Genomic DNA, 14,112 nt, shown 5'->3' with positions numbered 1-14,112 from the left:
ATCGTCTTTTATAAGACCTGATCAGGCCGGCACAGGTCTCTGGAGTTATCTTGGCCCACTCCTCCATGCAGATCTTCTTCAAGTTATCTAGGTTCTTTGAGTGTCTCATGTGGACTTTAATCTTGAGCTCCTTCCACAAGTTTTCAATTGGGTTAAGGTCAGGAGACTGACTAGGCCACTGCAACACCTTGATTTTTTTCCCTCTGGAACCAGGCCTTGGTTTTCTTGGCTGTGTGCTTTGGGTCGTTGTCTTGTTGGAAGATGAAATGACGACCCATCTTAAGATCCTTGATGGAGGAGCAGAGGTTCTTGGCCAAAATCTCCAGGTAGGCCGTGCTATCCATCTTCCCATGGATGCGGACCAGATGGCCAGGCCTCTTGGCTGAGAAACAGCCCCACAGCATGATGCTGCCACCACCATGCTTGACTGTAGGGATGGTATTCTTGGGGTTGTATACAGTGCCATCCAGTCTCCAAACGTCACGTGTGTTTTTGGCACCAAAGATCTCGATCTTGGTCTCATCAGACCAGAGAACCTTGAACCAGTCTGTCTCAGAGTCCTCCAAGTGATCATGAGCAAACTGTAGACGAGCCTTGACATGACGCTTTGAAAGTAAAGGTACCTTACGGACTCGTCTGGAACGGAGACCATTGCGGTGGAGTACGTTACTTATGGTATTGACTGAAACCAATGTCCCCACTGCCATGAGATCTTCCCGGAGCTCCTTCCTTGTTGTCCTTGGGTTAGCCTTGACTCTTCGGACAAGCCTGGCCTCGGCACAGGTGGAAACTTTCAAAGGCTGTCCAGGCCGTGGAAGGCTAACAGTAGTTCTATAAGCCTACCACTTCCGGATGATGCTCCCAACAGTGGAGACAGGTAGGCCCAACTCCTTGGAAAGGGTTTTGTACCCCTTGCCAGCCTTGTGACCCTCCACGATCTTGTCTCTGATGGCCTTGGAATGCTCCATTGTCTTTCCCATGTTGACCATGTATGAGTGCTGTTCACAAGTTTGGGGAGGGTCTTAATTAGTCAGAAAAGGCTGGAAAAAGAGATAATTAATCCAAACATGGGAAGCTCATTGTTCTTTGTGCCTGAAATACTTCTTAATACTTTAGGGGAACCAAACAGAATTCTGGTGGATTGAGGGGTTGAATAATAAATGACCCTCTGAATAAACTTATCACAATTAAAAAAAAAAATGAAAAAAGAAATAACATTCTTTTTTGCTGCATTTCACACTTTCAGGCTGATCTACAGTCCAAATGTCACAATGCCAAGTTAATTCCGAATGTGTAAACCTGCTAAATCTGCAGGGGGTTGAATACTACTTGTAGGCACTGTATATATATATATATATATATATATATATATATATATATATGCAGTTTTGCTTTTATTTTTTGCACTAGCACTTTATAGCGCATCGTTCACTTTTCAGAGATTAAGCAACTTATAGGTATTTCGGCTGTCAGAGCACACATGCACTTTATATCATAGTATCATAGTTTTTAAGGTTGAAGGGAGACTCTAAGTCCATCTAGTTCAACCCGTAGCCTAACATGTTGATCCAGAGGAAGGCAAAAAAAACCCAATGTGGCAAACAAGTTCCAATGGGGAAAAAATTTCCTTCCTGACTCCACATCCGGCAATCAGACTAGTTCCCTGGATCAATACCCTGTCATAAAATCTAATATACATAACTGGTAATATTAAATTTTTCAAGAAAGGCATCCAGGCTCTGCTTAAATGTTAGTAGTGAATCACTCATTACAACATCATGCGGCAGAGAGTTCCATAGTCTCACTGCTCGTACAGTAAAGAATCCTCGTCTGTGATTATGATTAAACCTTCTTTCCTCAAGACGTAGCGGATGCCCCCGTGTTCCAGTCGCAGGTCTAGGTGTAAAAAGATCTTTGGAAAGGTCTCTGTACTGTCCCCTCATATATTTATACATTGTGATTAGATCCCCCCTAAGCCTTCGTTTTTCCAAACTAAATAACCCCAAGTTTAATAACCTGTCTTGGTATTGCAGCCCACCCATTCCTCTAATAATCTTGGTCGCTCTTCTCTGCACCCTCTCCAGTTCAGCTATGTCCTTCTTATATATCGGTGACCAGAATTGTACACAGTATTCTAAGTGCGGTCGCACTAGTGACTTGTACAGAGGTAGAACTATATTTTTTTCATGAACACTTATACCTCTTTTAATACATCCCATTATTTTATTAGCCCTGGCAGCAGCTGCCTGACACTGTCCACTAAAGTGAAGTTTACCATCCACCCATACACCCAAGTCTTTTTCTGTGTCTGTTTTACCCAGTGTTCTACAATTAAGTACATAATCATAAATGTTATTTCCTCTACCCAAGTGCATGACCTTACATTTATCTACATTAAACTTCAATTGCCACTTCTCAGCCCAATCCTCCAATTTACATAAATCTCCCTGTAATATAAAATTATCCTCCTCTATATTGATTACCCTGCAGAGTTTAGTATCATCTGCAAATATTGAAATTCTACTCTGCATGCCCCCAACAAGGTCATTTATAAATATGTTGAAAAGAAGCGGGCCCAATACTGACCCCTGTGGTACCCCACTATGAACTGAGACCCAGTCCGAGTACGTACCATTAATAACCACCCTTTGTTTCCTATCACTGAGCCAGTTTTTAACCCAGTTACACATATTTTCCCCTATCCCCATTATTCTCATTTTATGTACCAACCTTTTGTGTGGCACCGTATCAAAAGCTTTTGAAAAGTCCATATACACAACATCCACTGCATTTCCCTGGTCCAGACTTGAACTTACCTCTTCATAGAAGCTGATCAAATTAGTTTGACAGGATCGATCCCTCATAAACCCATGTTGATACTCTGTCATAAGGTTATTTTTCTTGAGATACTCCAGTATAGCATCTCTCAAGAAACCCTCAAGGATTTTACCAACCGTAGAGGTTAAACTTACCGGCCTATAATTTCCCGGCTCAGTTTTTGTCCCCTTTTTGAATATTGGCACCACATTTGCTATGCGCCAGTCCTGCGGTACCGACCCTGTTATTAAGGAATCTGAGAAGATTAAAAATAATGGTCTATCTATCACAGAACTCAGTTCCTGCAGTACTCTGGGGTGTATGCCATCCGGGCCCGGAGATTTGTCAACCTTAGTGATTTCGAGGCGGCGGCGTACTTCCTGCTGGGTTAAGCAGGTAATATTCAAGGGTGAATTTATGGTATCACTGGTCATGTCATCTGCCATGGCATTTTCTTGTATAAAAACCGTAGAAAAAAAGTCATTCAGCAGGTTGGCTTTACCCTCATCCCCTTCCACCATTTCACCAAGACTATTTTTAAGGGGGCCAACACTATCACTTTTCAATTTTTTACTGTTTATGTAGTTAAAGAATATTTTAGGATTATTTTTACTTTCTCTCGCAATGAGTCTCTCTGTCTCAAACTTAGCTAACTTAATTTGCTTTTTACATATTTTATTTAATTTTCTATAATTATATAATGCCTCATCACTACCTACCCTCTTTAATTCTTTTAAGGCTTTCTGTTTTTCTTTTATTGCTTCCCTTACAGCTCTATTTAGCCATAGGGGTTTCCTCCTATTTCTAGCATGTTTGTTCCCATAGGGTATATTTTCTGCACAAGCCCTATTTAGGATGCTCATAAAAGTCTCCCATTTGCTCTGTGTACTTTTATTACTTAGTACATCATACCAGTTTATTGCACTAAGATCATCTCTCAACCGTTTAAAATTTGCTTTCCTGAAGTTTAGTGTCCTTGTAGCCCCTCTACTAGACATCTTACTAAAGAATACATGAAAACTTATTATTTTGTGATCACTATTCCCCAAGTAACCCCCAACTTGTATATTTGATATGCGGTCTGGCCTATTGGTTAGTACAAGGTCTAGTAGTGCTCCCCCTCTTGTGGGGTCCTGTACCATTTGTGAAAGGTAATTATCTTTCATTGTTATCAAAAATCTATTTCCTTTACTGGAACTGCAAGTTTCTGTTCCCCAATTTATATCAGGATAGTTAAAGTCCCCCATAATAATTACCTCTCCGAGACTCGCTGCTTTATCAATTTGCTTTATGAGGAGATTCTCTACCTCTTCCATAATATTCGGCGTCTTATAACACACCCCTATCAGTATTTTATTATTCATTCTCCCCCCCCTTATCTCCACCCATAGGGACTCTACATTCTCAGTACCCTCACATATGTTGTCACGCAGGATGGGTTTTAAGGATGATTTTACATATAGACACACACCTCCCCCTCGCTTATTTGTACGGTCATTCCTGAATAGGCTATAACCCTGTAAATTAACAGCCCAGTCATAGCTCTCATCCAGCCATGTCTCTGATATCCCCACTATATCATCATTTTCTTCCAACAATATTAATTCTAATTCCTCCACCTTATTTGTGAGGCTTCGGGCATTAGTGTACATGCACGTTACGTATGACTCTGTACCTGTATTCCTGCTTACTGTATTACCTGTCCTAACCCTTCCCCCCGTACCACCCCCAATTTCATTACTTGTGCCCTGGTCACTATCTGCACTACATTCCCCTTCTATAAAGTGAATACCCTCGCCCCCCATTCCTAGTTTAAACACTCCTCCAACCTTCTAGCCATTTTCTGCCCCAGCAGAGCTGCACCTTCCCCATTAAGATGCAGCCCATCCCTAGCATAGAATCTGTAGCCAACTGAAAAGTCGGCCCAATTCTCCAGGAACCCAAACCCTCTTTCCTACACCAATTCCTGAGCCACCTGTTAACCTCCCTGATCTCTCTTTGCCTCTCTGGTGTGGCTCGTGGCACAGGTAGTATTTCCGAAAATACCACCTTTGAGGTCCATGCTTTAAGCTTACAACCTAATTCCCTGAAATCATCTTTAAGGACCTTCCACCTACCTCTAACTTTGTCATTTGTGCCAATGTGTACAATGACCGCTGGGTCCTCCCCAGCCCCTCCCAGTAATCTGTCAACCCGATCAGCGATGTGCCGAACTCGAGCGCCAGGAAGACAACACACTGTTCGGCGATCCCTGTCTTTGTGACAGATTGCCCTATCTGTCCCCCTAATAATTGAGTCCCCCACTACCAGTACCTGTCTTGCCTGCCCTGCACTCCCTTTCCCCCCCTTACTGGAGCAGACACTCCTCTGGCGTTCAGAGGTCATGCCTTGCTGCAGCAATGCTACCCCTGTAATGACATCCCCCTCATCTGCCAAGTTTGCAAACCTATTGGGGTGTGTCAGTTCAGGACTAGCCTTCCTAGTACTTTTCCCTTTACCCCCCTTTCTAACTGTCACCCAGCTACCTACCTCACCGTCCTGCCGCTCCCTACTACGATCCTCCCCCACATCTGACCCAGCAAGCTGCTGCTCAGTGAGCAGCACACTCCTTTCCATATTGCTAATGCATCTCAGAGTTGCCAGCTGCTCATTTAGATCCAGTATCTGGGCTTCCAAATGTGCAACTTGCTCACATCTCGAACAACAGTATGCACCCTCGAACGGCTTTTCAAGGACTGCATACATGAGACAAGATGTACACTGGATCGCATTAGCAATAGTGGAGCACATTTTCTAATGGGGATAGCACTAAACAAATGTTAAGTAATTAAACAACTAAATACAAACAATTCTACTCACACTTACTTTTGCTCACACTTTGCTCACTCACGCTCACAATGAAGAAGACAGCGGCGCGCGGTTTTCAGAAGTCTTCCTTCCGGCTGTAACGGCCAAAACCCGGTTCTCCTTGAGCTCGCGGTGACTCTTCACTTATCCCAGAAGGCACTGGGAATATGCAAATTATCCTCGCAAGACTCCTTCCCTGGCTTTCAGAAGTCTTCCTTCCGGCTGTAACGGCCAAAACCCGGTTCTCCTTGAGCTCGCGGTGACTCTTCACTTATCCCAGAAGGCACTGGGAATATGCAAATTATCCTCGCAAGACTCCTTCCCTGGCTTTCAGAAGTCTTCCTTCCGGCTGTAACGGCCAAAACCCGGTTCTCCTTGAGCTCGCGGTGACTCTTCACTTATCCCAGAAGGCACTGGGAATATGCAAATTATCCTCGCAAGACTCCTTCCCTACAATTGGAAATATTCTTATTACTTTTTTATACATTTTTTTCTATATATTTTTATGCAATAGTATATCCAGTGCATGCTTTCATTTTAATTGTATATGTATTCCACATATCCAGTGGCAAATTAGACACAGAACCCTTTCATTTACCCATTACCATGTATGTTAATTTTACTTAGCAGTAACACATGTCCAAAATTCTTGTATTCAATGTTTGTATGCATTAGTATTTCAGAGTGCAGCTGCTTTATTTGTTAGATTAGGTTTCATGTGCAGTATGCACCTGTTCACATTTGTTTGTTAGGAAGTGCCCTCAGTTTTTCATTTTGCATTTTGGAAACAAGTCCTGTGAACCAATGAAGTTAAAATAGAACTCTTTGGCCACAATCATCAAAGGTATTTGTGAAGAAAAAAGGACAGAGAATTTCAGGAGTATCTCCCCAACCATTAAGCATGGGGGTGGATCAGTCATGCTTTGGGGTTGTATTGCAGCTAATGGCATGGGGATTATTTCACGGGTAGAGGGAAGAATGGATTCAATGAAATTTCAACAAATTCTTCATGCAACTATAACACCATCTGTAAGAAAGCTGAAGTTGACAAGAGGTGGAAAGATTATGGCTTCCACATATGGATAATGATCCTAAACACACGTCACAATCAACAATAGACAACCTCAAAAGGCGCAAGCTGAAGGTTTTACAATGGCCTCACAGTCCCCTGAACTGAACATCATTGAAAATCTGTGGCTAAACCTCAAAAGAGCAGTGCATGCAAGACAAGCCAGGAATCTCACAGAACTGGAAGACTTCTCAAAGAAAGAGCAGAGCATGGAAGACGAGCCAGGAATCTCACACAACTGGAAGACATCTCCAAGGAAGAGCAGAGCATGCAAGACGAGCCAGGAATCTCACAGAACTGGAAGACATCTCCAAGGAAGAGCAGAGCATGCAAGACGAGCCAGGAATCTCACACAACTGGAAGACATCTCCAAGGAAGAGCAGTGCATGCAAGACGAGCTCAGGAATCTCACAGAACTGGAAGACGTGACCAAGGAAGAGCAGTGCATGCAAGATGAGCCAGGAATCTCACAGAACTGGAAGACGTCTCCAAGGAAGAGCAAAGGATGCAAGATGAGCCAGGAATCTCACAGAACTGGAAGATGTCTCCAAGGAAGAGCAAAGGATGCAAGATGAGCCAGTAATCTCACAGAACTGGAAGATATCTGCAAGGAAGAACAGTGCATGTAAGACGAGCCAGGAATCTCACCGAACTGAAAGACGTCTCCAAGCAATAGCAGTGCTTGCAAGACGAGCTAGTAATCTCACAGAACTGGAAGATATCTGCAAGGAAGAACAGTGCATGTAAGACGAGCCAGGAATCTCACCGAACTGAAAGACGTCTCCAAGCAATAGCAGTGCTTGCAAGACGAGCTAGTAATCTCACAGAACTGGAAGATATCTGCAAGGAAGAACAATGCATGCATGACGAGCCAGGAATCTCACAGAGCTGGAAGACGTCTGCAAGGACAAATGGATGAAAATCCCTCAAACAAGAATTGAAAGACTCTTGCCTGCTACAAAAAGTGATTACAAGCTGTGATACTTGCCAAAGGTGGTGCTACTAGGCACTAACCATGCAGGGTGCCAAAACTTTTGCATCAACCCATTTTCGTTTTTTGTTAATTGCCTTTTAGCGATCAGTTCATTGTCAACTTGCTTAACTGCTTACAATAACAGTAATTTTGACCAGGGGTGCCCAAACTTTTTACATGCTATTATTCTTGCTCCTTAGAGTTGGTATATAAAAATAATACATTTAAGTTTGTGGCTGTAACGTGAAAAAGTGCACGGGATAGGAATCATTTTTCAAGGCACTATAGATGTGTCTTAGCAATTAACATAGTTGAGGTGAACAGAGCCTTTAAAGTGAACCTGTCAGGTCCAATATGCCCCGGACCACGAGCAGTTCTGTGCATATTGCTAATCCCTGCCTCTGTCCCTGTGTACACTAGCATAGATAAAGAGATCTCTAGAAAAAGCATTTCTAAAGATCTTTTATTTTATGCTAATGAGCATGGGGACTAGTCCCCTGGGCGTTGCTTCCCTTGCTATTCGCCTCCATTAGCATGTTAGTACGCCCCTGTGGGCATGCTATCATGCTAAGGAATGTGCAGCGTCACAGGATGATCTCACTCATCTCTTCACTGCCCGACACTCGATTTCGGCTCAGTGCGCATGACCCCGGAGTAAGGGAAGTGACATCATAGATTTTCACTCGGGCTCCTCCATAAGGGAAGTGACATCATAGATTTTCATTCGGGCTCCTCCATAAGGGAAGTGACATCATAGATTTTGACTCGGGCTCCTCCATAACGGAAGTGACATCATAGATTTTCATTCGGGCTCCTCCATAAGGGAAGTGACATCATAGATTTTCACTCGGCCTCCTCCATAAGGGAAGTGACATCATAGATTTTGACTCGGGCTCCTCCATAAGGGAAGTGACATCATAGATTTTCACTCGGGCTCCTCCATAAGGGAAGTGACATCATAGATTTTCACTCGGCCTCCTCCATAAGGGAAGTGACATCATAGATTTTGACTCGGGCTCCTCCATAAGGGAAGTGACATCATAGATTTTCACTCGGGCTCCTCTAGCTCTTTGGGAAGGTTTTTTTGTTAGTAATTAAGATAAATGATTTTAGTATATATATGATTACATTTTATTGATGCGTTACTTAATCTTGTACTTTTGTGTGTAACTAGGAAAAAAAAATACCCATGTTGATTTATTGACTGCACATACATGCTTTACCCACAGAATGGATGTTTCGTATAGAATTAGTAAAGTATCAAGTAATTTGCGGCATTTTCTTTTTCTAGATGAAGACAGTGGGAGAGATTCCCAAGCAGATGCCCTTTTACCTCTCTGCAATGAAGTGGAAGATAAGGAATTGCCTGAACATAGACAGGATAAAACGTTAGCATGTTCTGAATGTGGACGACATTTTCAAAAGAAGTCTCATCTTTCCAGGCACAAGTGCATTCACAAAGATATAATTACATTCTCATGCTTTGAATGTGGGAAATGTTTTCCCTATAAATCGCTTCTTGCTATACACGAGAGAGTTCACACAGGAGAGAAGCCATTTTCATGCTCAGAATGTGGGAAACGTTTTACTCAGAAAGCAAGCCTCGACATACATCAGAGAAATCATGCAGGGGAGAAGGAGTTTTCTTGCTTACATTGTGCAAAACAGTTTACTCGAAAATCAAAATTAGCTGATCATTTAAGAACGCACACAGGGGAGAAGCCATTCTCATGCTCAGAATGTGAAAAAAGGTTCACCCGAAAATCGTATTTGATTGATCATATAAGAACTCACACAGGGGAGAAGCCGTTTTCGTGTTCAAAATGTGGGAAATGTTTTAGCCAGAAAACAACTCTTACTCTACATCAAAGACATCACTCGGGGGAGAAGCCATACTCCTGTTCTGAAGGTGGTAACAATTTTGGACTTAATTCATCATGTCTAATGGAACATCTGGGAACTCACACGGCAGAGAGGCCATTTGCGTGTTCAGAATGTGAGAAAAAGTTTACTCAGAAATCAAGTCTTTTGGAACATGTAAAAATTCACACAGGGGAGAAGCCGTATACATGCACAGAATGTGATAAAAGTTTTAGGCACAAATCAAGTATTGTAAAGCATCTAAGAATGCACTCGGGGGAGAAGCCATTCTCTTGTTCGCAGTGTAAGAAATCTTTTGCTTATAGAAAAGGTTTTGTCTTGCATCAAAGAACTCACACGGGGGTGAAGCCATTTTGTTGCTCAAAATGTGGAAACTATTTTACCTATAAATCAAATCTTATTAGACATCAGAAAAGTCACCTGGAAGAGAAACATGTTTAATGTTCAGATTTGACAGAAATGGGGCAGCTGCTTGGCTAAAATGGAGAAAACCCATCAGATTTTGGGGATGATCTCATTGATGGCTTTTGTGTGTTAATAACTTGAATTGCCTTCCACAATGGTCACGGGGACAGTAAAATATCACTGCTTTTGTATTCTGCTCTTTAGCCATCTTTTGTGCCATTTTCCATTTTGTGTCCAATGGCATCTTTGAGCCTTGGGAACATTGCTGTACTAAAGTGGTAACAAGAAAGACACAGCAGGACTATTGAATTAATAACTTAAAGGGGTTGTCCACTACTTGGACAACGTTTTCTCGTTCCTCATGTTTGCCTTCATTAAAATAAAAAGCTTATACTCCTCTCTTGTGCCAGGGAGAGCTGTTCCGGTGTTGCCAATTGTTGTTTCCCTGTGCTCACACAAGGTGGTTACGTCTCGCAAGCCCCGTGCACAATCATTGCAGTGTTCACTGTGTCTAACACGTGATTGGATGTGAGACTTGCGTGACGTAGCAACCTCATGTGACTCCTGGGAGACTGACTGCCAGCACCACTGGAATAGAGGCTGCACGGCAGGTGGGTATAAGCTTTTTTTATTTTAATGGGGGATGAGAAGGGGTTGTCCTATTAGTGGAGACCCCATTTACTTACCACAATCGGTAGCAACCACCACACTTAGGTGGCTAGATGGTTGGAGGTAGTTATGGCTTTTCATGGCTGGCTGATAGTGTGGCGCCTCTGAGGCTCTGGTCACCTCAGGGTACTGCACCTCAAGATGCGGTATTCATCTCAGATAAGGGAGGGGGTTAATCACCGGTGTTCCACATTCACACACTACATACAGCTTAGGAGCCTTCACACAGGGTGGGATGGCTCAAGGCATGCTTGGGGCTGGGGGGAGGGGTAATCATAACGATCATTGCACTTTCCAGTCACTGAAGCCAGCCACCTGGGGGGGGGGGGCGGGTACCACTAGGGGTGGAAATAGGCCCAACACACATCAAAAACAAACCCTTCAGGACCATAGTTCTGGCAAGAAATCTCTGGAAAACTTGGACTTTACTGGGCCCGGGGCTTGGAGCGGGATCTCAGCCAGATTACCTAACTGTGGAGGGGAACACCCTAGAAATAGGACTCTCACTTCTCTCTAAAAACACCGGTGGTGGACCCTTACCGGATCTGGGATTGACCGGAGTCCATCACGGCAGTGACCAGTGTGACCGGGCTGGCAGCTGAAGTTGTGAGTAAACTACACCCTGAACCCACAGAGACTGTGTTGGCTCGTCCTTACCGGCAACGCCGCCCAGCGCTTAGGCGCCAACGGCCTTTACGTTTCCTCTTCATCCACCCACGGCGCGCTTTGCCTGTGGTGAGTGATACCATCCCGACTGCCTTAACACCTGCCCCAGAGAGGAATCCTGCAGCGGCGGCTACTCCTGGCCGCATACCACAGGTGGCGTCACGACAAACTCTCCCAAATACCTCGCTTCACCCAACATTTACTGTACGCCTCGGGCAACAGAACCGGGCAAGGCCACCCCGTGACAACGCTTGACCCGACCCGAAACGGCTCGGCGACGAGTAAGTTAACCACCTGTCCCATGGGGCACTACAATAGTCACTGACAGGTGAACACTAATCGATCTTGCATCTGAACACCAAGCCCGACTACAGGCTCTCCTGATCTGAGCTAACTGCTTTATACGACCTATTAAGCAATTAGCTCAGGATTTTGGGTCAAATTTCCAAATAATGCTTTGTTATAGCAAATGCACCAAAGCCTTTTAAAACTGATCAAATGATTGCATTGTGTGCTGCCCTCCAGGGAAATAAGAGTTAAACAAAAAGTTCACAGGTAACAAAACATTAATTTTATTTTTCAAAACTGTTAACTACAAAAAAAATTATTTCTGGTATCGCTGCACATTTATGTAAACCGCACCGTACACAAAACTCCCCCTCAACTTTGGCACTTAATGTTTTTTTCCTCTCCCTCTCCTGTCCATTACTAGGAAAACCCCTTCTAATTCCACGTTTTCCCCAGGTAATATAATAAAGCCTATACTCACCTACCATACAGGCGCCCTTCTAGCGGCGCTGCAGCTCGCGGTGCCGGGGTTTTTGGTGACACGGGGTCAGTGGGTGCTCTTGTCTGCTGGCTGCCGTTAGAAAGACCGCGTGGACCAGGGCTCATCCCCACTGAAAGTCCGAACTCTGTACCCGTGGGCAGAACATTACTCAGACAACACAGGGTGCGGGAACCACTATAATTAGACTTTATTGGATCCCAACAGTCAAAAGCATGAAACACAAAACCATGCAATAGAAAGTATAAACTCCGGCACACAAATAGTGAAAAATATGAATAAGTATCAGATAAATTCCAACATTAACATTTCGGCTCAGCCTGAGCTGTTATGATTCAGTGATCAAGGAGGATTAAAGGGGTAAAAACTAGAAAACGTAGAGAATCACCAGAGTAGTTGGAAACTCAGCTGACTGCAGACCTCTGACAACACAACTAGAAGTAGCTGTGGGACGAGCCTACAATAACCTGGTCGTCTCGACACAGCCGGAGAACTAATTGTTCCTAAAGAGAGAAAAACAAGTAAAGATAATCTGCCTCGGAGCAGTTCCCCAAAGATTATAGATAGCTCCCAAACATGTAAAGCTGGTGAGACAAGATGAAACACGGTACACAGGTAGAGAACAGATTCAGCAAAGATAAGGCCCAAACTATCTATATAGGAAAGGACAGAAAAGAGCACTGTCTGCATCCGCGCAAAACCCTAACAAAACACCAACACACCTGATATGAACAAACTGAAACCACACAATCTCTCCCCCACTATATCAGTACTCTGGTGTTACTGGAATCCAAGCAAAACACTAATATACAGGAAGGACTGAAATTATTACCAAGCATGACAAAACACAAATACATTGTAGAATATGGAGCTAGGTACACAGACATTCCCAGCAGGGAATAATCCAACTCCACCCAGGACTCCACACAAACAGAGACCAGGAACAAGCCTTAATACCACAGAAATAAAAATGACAAGAAAGTGGAAACAAACCAGCAAGAGGTACAAAGACAAAACTTATCTTCAAGGAGTTCAGGTGGAAACAGATGATAGGGCATGCTCCAGAATGTCCACAGCACCACAGGAGAAAACATTGATCACCGGCCCAGACCGAGAGAATACTACTCAGTTATATAGGCCCAGTCTGAGCAGCCTGATTTCCAATTATCATCAGCTGTCTGGCTTCTGTTAATCAGACTACTACCAGCACTGGCCACAAGAGGGAGCCTGTTGTGAATACGTTTTCCAGTTCGGAGCTCCCTCTTGTGGTCAGTGTTGGCAGTGCAGGGGATGTGTGGAATGGAAGCGACACACCTGGTGAGGACTGGCAATCAGGGTCTGACTGGGCTATTTAACTTAGTAGCTTCTCTTGTTACTTGCCGGTGGTCAATTGCTCCTGTGTGTCCAGGACATTCTGCAACCAGCTCTGCTCACTTCCAGAACTTCCCTCAGATAAGTGGTCTTGTACCTCTGTTATTTGTTTACCACCTTTTGTTGTTGTTCTGCCTTGATACTATGCATGATTCCTAATTTGTCTTTGTGGAGTTGTGATGGAATGGATCATTCCCTGATGGGAGTGTCTGTATACTTAGCTCCATGATTCTGCAAGATTTGTGTTTTGTCATGCTTGGTATTATTCAGTCCCTCATCTGTATTAGTGTTTTTTGGATCCCAGTAACATGTGAGTGCTGGTACAGTGGGGGAGAGGTTTAGTAACCTCAGGATTTTTCCATATCAGAAGTGCTGGTATTTATTAGAGTTTTTACGGTTGCAGACAGTGCTCCGTCCTGTCCTTTTCTATAAAGATAGTTTGGGCCTCACCTTTGCTGAAATCTGTCCTTTCTGGCTTTGTATTGTGTTTTTCTATATCACCGTAGCCTTTACATGTGGGGGGCTATCTATCTATCTTTGGGGACTACTCCGAGGCAGATTAGCTTTCCTATATTTCTATCTGTGAGATTATTTAGTTCTCCGGCTTTGTCGAGGCGTCTAGGTCAT

The 14,112-nt window shown here is 43.7% G+C and overlaps 1 protein-coding gene across 1 annotated transcript in view; it reads left to right on the top strand.

The window, feature by feature from the left end:
* LOC142290084 (uncharacterized) overlaps window positions 1-10,821 on the top strand; it is a 161,465-nt gene extending 150,644 nt beyond the window's left edge. Inside the window, exon 15 of the mRNA XM_075334019.1 lies at window positions 9,240-10,821. Coding sequence (XP_075190134.1) covers window positions 9,240-10,028 — 789 coding nt within the window. The 3' untranslated portion in view covers window positions 10,029-10,821. The remainder of the gene's footprint in view (window positions 1-9,239) is intronic.
* The last annotated feature ends 3,291 nt before the right edge of the window (window positions 10,822-14,112 follow it).

The sequence above is a fragment of the Anomaloglossus baeobatrachus genome, chromosome 2, assembly GCF_048569485.1.
Source record: "Anomaloglossus baeobatrachus isolate aAnoBae1 chromosome 2, aAnoBae1.hap1, whole genome shotgun sequence".
Lineage (NCBI taxonomy): Eukaryota > Metazoa > Chordata > Amphibia > Anura > Aromobatidae > Anomaloglossus > Anomaloglossus baeobatrachus.
Note: the sequence above shows the minus strand (reverse complement) of the source record. Positions and strands in the feature narration are given on the sequence as shown.